The 5,935-nt window shown below is 37.4% G+C and overlaps 2 protein-coding genes across 4 annotated transcripts in view; both read left to right on the forward strand.

Moving 5' to 3' along the window:
* dlgap4b (discs, large (Drosophila) homolog-associated protein 4b) overlaps window positions 1-5,935 on the forward strand; it is a 128,144-nt gene that overhangs the window by 72,918 nt on the left and 49,291 nt on the right. The gene's annotated exons all lie outside the window — the stretch shown is intronic.
* Window positions 3,607-5,935, forward strand: part of LOC106518347 (protein unc-13 homolog C-like) — a 10,604-nt gene continuing 8,275 nt past the window's right edge. The window contains 1 exon segment of the mRNA XM_014009608.1: window positions 3,607-3,662. Coding sequence (XP_013865062.1) covers window positions 3,607-3,662 — 56 coding nt within the window.

Consider the following 5,935-nt stretch of genomic DNA (forward strand, 5'->3'; position numbering starts at 1 on the left):
TGCATGAATGAGTCAGAGCAAGGCTTTGGGGATGTTTTTTTCTGAGAGTATAACATTATAACATGATATAAAACTCAAAAAAGTTGATTTTACATGATATTGTCCCTTTAAGTGGGCCCATTGCTCTCCCCAAAAAGACACTGGTCTTTTTTTAAACCTTCGCGTCCCTTGGATGAAGGACACGAGATTAGAAACACTGTTCTGAGCTTCTCAGGATTCATAAAGGGGTCCCCAAGAATTCTTTTCCTTTGACTGCTCATAGCCAAGCAGTGGCCTAAGTAGTGCAAAGAGGTCTCTAATTCAATGCCACAGGCATCACACAGGCCATTGTCATTGAGTCCCATCACCATTTTGTGGTGGTTGAGCAGATTGTGCCCAGTTAGGACTCCAACCAGTGAGTTTAGAGTTTTCCTTGTCAGGGAGATGAGAGCTTTCCTAAAGCTAAGATTTGGGAAACATTGTTCCAGGTCTAAGATAGCTGGTATATTTTTTCCAGCAGGCTATGGGTGAGGCACTGGGAGACCTTTCACAGGTCACCAGTCCATCAGTTTTACAAATAATTCACCCTTAATAATGTCCATGTAGTTGTCCACATCTATGTGTTCATTTGTTTTTCTGTTAGCAAAATATATGATGAACCACTTGGTAAATTTTAATAAAACTCAGAAAGCAATCACTGGACAACTACAACTGATAAACTTTTTGAGTCAGTTTGATTTAAGCTGACTGCCACATATAATTAACCTTCACAAACACAATGGCTAGAACTCAGTTTATCTAATATTGATCTAAAATTTGAAGTGGCAGAAGCTGAAACACACTGTGAGCGTGAATCTGGGATGAAAGGCTGCAATCTTCATTCCTTCTTTGAAAAGTAGTTTTTTTTTTCAATAGCTAAAGTCAAATCTTCCAACTTTTTTTTACTGGTTTTCACTAATTGAGAACACTATYCATACTATTAGAACAGTTCCCTGTAAATATTGCTCTTTATTGGGATACAATCAATGGGCTTACGTAGATGTCTTTTAGTCAGCTCYGTGTGATTTCTATATAGACAGAGGTAGCAAGGGGGCTTGAAGCCAACTGCCCCTGATGTGCCTTTGTGCTGCAAGTGAGTTAGTAACAGATCCGAAACGGCCATCATGAGAAACTGTAAGCTTGTGCTGCGGATCAATAACGTGATGAAGTAATGACATCTGGTCAGTGTGACCAGCTGGTCGCAGGATTAAACAGATTTAAATTCAAGGGTAGTTTCAGAAACTCCGATCGCTGTTGGTTTGTAAGTGAGCGGCTGAACTTCAACATAAATTTTACAATTTTACTGAAAAAAAAAACAGCTTTGAAAAGCTGCTCCCACCTAATATCACTATCACCTTTACTTTTCATTTTTAAATGAAAAACCCAGTAATGAACGTTTTTGTGCCTCATGCACATCAAACACACTCATGCCTTTGTTGTTACAATGACCAACTTTAGCTCCGGTGTTTATTGCCTGCTCCCAAGTCATTAAAATAATTGAAACATTCAGATGATTCGAGAAAAGCATTTGTGAATCTTTCCAAAAAGTGGTGCCACGCTGCCTCTCTTCATCTTGTGACTTTAAACAGCCTCCCATCTGCTTGCTGAACACTGCAAATTGTATAAGTAGGAGTTGTTCTTGTGCTCATCTTGGAGGAAATGGCCCAACAGATTTCTGAAGGACCCTCACGTCTGCCGGCCTTTTAAATCAGCCGGTTGCCCTGCAGCTTCATTCAGATTTGGCAGGAATTTCCAAATCTGTTGTACAATTGACATTCTTGAGTCACAGCCACTGAATAATTATTGCTTTTTAAAATGGACAACAATTAATCACAAAGAATTGATATATTTCAGGTTGTTTTCTGCTTAAACTCATTCTTCCTTCTTGCTTTTTAAGAGACATTTCCAACTTTACAAACATGCTATGTAGGGTGGCCTGTCCTCTCACTGTTTAGAAAAGTGAGAATGATTTAATGACAAATCATTTGAAGTATTAACACTTCTGAACTGGTGCATTTGAAGCCAAGGTTTATTTCTTGCAGAGACATTTTCTTTTGTGCATTTTTCTTTCATCATCTAAATGGTATTTTCCTGGCAGAAACAAAAGAGGTGCAATTTGGATTCTCATTTTGGCTTCAAATTGCGCTGATGTTAAAACCTGCTCTTATTTGGGCCACAGAGTAATTGTCCTGTTTTTAGCTGCAGATGCAGCTGCACACAGACTTCCCATAACATGAAGAAGAAATGATTACATTTTAAGCATGGCTGTTTTTATATACACTGCAAAGTGAAATTTGCTTTAATACATACTTTTGTAGGACAATCAGGGACACTTTTCTGTAAAATACAACTCAGGTTTTATTTACACTAATATAACTGAAAACCTGGTGTTCTTTGAAGAAATGTATAGCACCCATTGTCTTTCATGCCAGACTAAGACTATTTCATGTAAAGAAATGGTGAAATTATATTTTAATTATAAACTTGMCAATGACTAGCTTCTTCAGAGTTTTCATGCAATAATGTGAGATTTGACACTCAGAATGTGTTGTAAACTCTCAGCGACWATATCAGATTTTAACTCAATATTTGTAAAACTGACTGAGTTTTAGTCATTTTTGCGCTAGCTAAAATTGGTTAGCTGTGGCAGCCATCTTGAGTTGAACTTACTTCAAAATTTAGTTCATTGTTTTATCCAATAATTACTTTCTGGAAGTTTCCTTTAAATCCACCAGCTAGTTCATGAGGTATTTTGCAAACGCAAGAACACAGATAAAAGCATCATCATCCCTCTTCACTCTTTCAGCAGCAGGTGACAATAACAAAAAAAAAAAAAAAAAAAAAAAAAAACCCCAGCAGGAGTTTTAAAAAAAGTGATGCTTTTTTTATGCCCCTGAATACCTGTGGCTCCTTACATACTGCAAGTAATCACACGTGTAAATCACAAGCAGTTGTTGAATTTAGAGATAATGTATTCATTGAGATGGATGGCACAGCAGACAATAAAACATTTTTTAGTACTCTGTTGGATATGTTTTGGTGGATAAGTACGTTGTGAAAAAACATATTGCTTCTAGTCCCAGCATGTGCTTCGGTGTTTCACAAGGCTCTTTGATGATGGTGGAAATAGGGAAGGCATTGAAGGAACAAGGACATGGGTCTGAAAAGAAACAATAAAAAACCCTCAGGGTCTACAAAATCTTCAGCAACATTTTTTATTGTTGTTCTTTTGTTTAGGAAACTGTTTTTCTTGAATTCTCAAGTTTTTTTATCTAGCAATGCTTTTCTTGAAATCATTGATTGTCTTTTAAAGTATTTATTTAGTCTCCTCTTTGCATCATTTAAATCTCATTAATTGCTCATTTAGGAATACATTAAGTATAAAAGGGAAATAAAAGAAAAAAAGAAGGGTTTAGACAAATCAGACAAGAATCTCTATCAAAGCAGCATAATGGTATTGCAAAGATAAAGAGTCACAAAAGGGTACTTCATTTACAAATCACAGGTGAATGTTTAAATATCTTTATTGGGAAATACTGTGAATAGTTTAAGTTTGGCGTCTTTGCTCCAGTTCCATCACTCAAAACCATGTTGTACATCATGCCATGGAGCAAAGAGATTGTTATTGACTTCGGTGCCCACAGGTGGGTGCCGGGGGTGGGGCTGAAAACGAACAAGCAGTAGCAACAGCATTAATATGCAGAGGGAAGCGGGAAGTTTAACAGTTTAAATACACTGCCAAAATTTGTAGGCTAAGCTATAGATTTGAGTTACTGTACAGTGCATTTAAACCAATTACTGGAATGAGGAAGATGAAGCTGGAAWAGGACCAACCTTCCCTGCAGACTGGTCCCAGTGCAACTTTGTCCTCTTAACACACTCCAGATAAATGAACAGAACAATGTTTGGTTAAAAAAAACTAAATGAATAAACCTCAGATCATAGCTTTAGATGCTGGCTCTTGTTGAAATCTTCACTTCTGTCTAACCCCCATCCTATAAAAGTGTGTCGTGACAATGAAAAAAAAAATGTGATGATGCATCTCTTTAGTTGGGATTTTTTTAGTGCATTTTTAATGACAAAGATGTTGTCTGAACCGTGTCATTATTTAGTACCTGTCAAACTCTAGTCATTCTTTGSAAATGTTGTTAAAGAAATTTTAAAAACTTGTTGAATCAAGTTTCTGCTATCAAAGTATCTAAAGCTATTCTTTTCTTAGTATGTTTGTAGTGGTTCAATTCTTTTGCCATTGTTAAAAAAATCAGTACTAAATACTTAAGCATGGTCTGAAACATTGACTTTATGGTAAAAACAACTGGTTTCCAAGATATAAAAAAATCCAAATTTTAAATAACCAAAGAAAACTCACAGAACTGTTGATCATAAAACCTTCACAGTATAATGGAAAGGCTAAATTTTGAACTCAAATGTAAAGAAAAAGAAGCGTGACTAAGGGCTTATGCTTATGATCTAATTAAGTTTACAGTGTTCTTGTGTTCACAAGAGCTCGACAAAAAATATGTTAACCACAGCCACAATTCTCAAATATCAGCAGATTCGATTTATCTGCACAATCAGAAACTTTTAATTTCACATAACTGTTTCCAAATTAAACTCAGGCTTGTATCCCATGCATGRGAGGCCTCCGATGCATTCTGCCAGACAGAGTGACTTTCCCCAGGCGCTCAGCAGACATCTATAATGCATTTCCCACATAAAGAGCCCAATCAGCAGATCCCTCCAGCCCGATACCTCAATCAGTTTCCCAATCTCATTTCTAATTTATTTTACTGTGCCCCAACAAACCCAGCACCGTGAAGTGCAGTTTGACATTAATCCCTCAAATCTGCGGCAAGCACTGAGGCGAGGCGAGTTTGGCTCAACTCCCATTCACAATTCAGTTCCTGAAACTCCATGGTTTTTCCATTTRGTTTGTCTTTCATTCAGGCTCACCTGAGCTTATGAATGGGGTTTAAAACAGTGAATCTGTTCTCCGAGGAGGTGAAAGGAAGCCTAATGGTACGCCGATGGAGCTGCAGCCAAACACGGGGACAAGTAAAGGAGGAGGCAGGGGATCGGCTTTGTCCATTACCATTTCTTGTTTTTGTCAGCGGGGTTTTTTACTTCCGATCAATTTTATTCTGTCAAATAAGTTCAGCCGTCTTTGATGCGGGCCYTGTTGGATTATGTTCCTGCTCTTGTTATTCAGACTCTTTTGAAAAGCACTTCAATACGAGACAACCTTTCACACTGTTAGAAAGTGTGTTTTCTTGACATTTTATRGCAAAAGGTCACAGCAGTTTTGAGGTTTGTGTTTGTTGATTCTCCAAAAACAAATCAAAAGCTGACCGCTCTTGTGTAAAGGGTTCTCACCAATTTTATAATTTTACAAGTGTTGTGGATGTTTCTGGCAAACTCTGTGTCAGRAGCACATTCTGAATCAAGTCACTGAGGGACATAACCTTTTGTGTTGCCTTCACCCTGCAGCATCACGTTGTTCAAGCAGAACATACAGAGAAGTTCACATTGTCCAAATGTATTTTCTTTCTCCTTTCTCCTACTTGAAATTTAGTTGAGTTTTCGTATTTTTCAATTTGGCTTGAACATATTTTATGCTTCCATGATTTTGGCTTGTCATATGTTGCTGGTTATTTCAAGAACCAGCACCAAAACCACAGCAAAGTAAAGTTTTATAACTAAACCTCCTGCTGGCCCTGGGTCAAAATGAGATGAATATATCACTCTTCACAATCTGTCATTTTAGGCCCGAAAGTCACCAAACTGAACTTGACTGGATCCTTGTTTTTTGTTTCGTTTTTGTTTTTTGTTAGATTCTCTGTAGTCTTTTGAGTTGGATCAGATTTATTTTTTGTGATTTCTGTGTTTCTAATTGCCACCATTCACTCTCCCTGAGCTC

The sequence above is a fragment of the Austrofundulus limnaeus genome, unplaced genomic scaffold, assembly GCF_001266775.1.
Source record: "Austrofundulus limnaeus strain Quisiro unplaced genomic scaffold, Austrofundulus_limnaeus-1.0 Scaffold60, whole genome shotgun sequence".
NCBI lineage: Eukaryota > Metazoa > Chordata > Actinopteri > Cyprinodontiformes > Rivulidae > Austrofundulus > Austrofundulus limnaeus.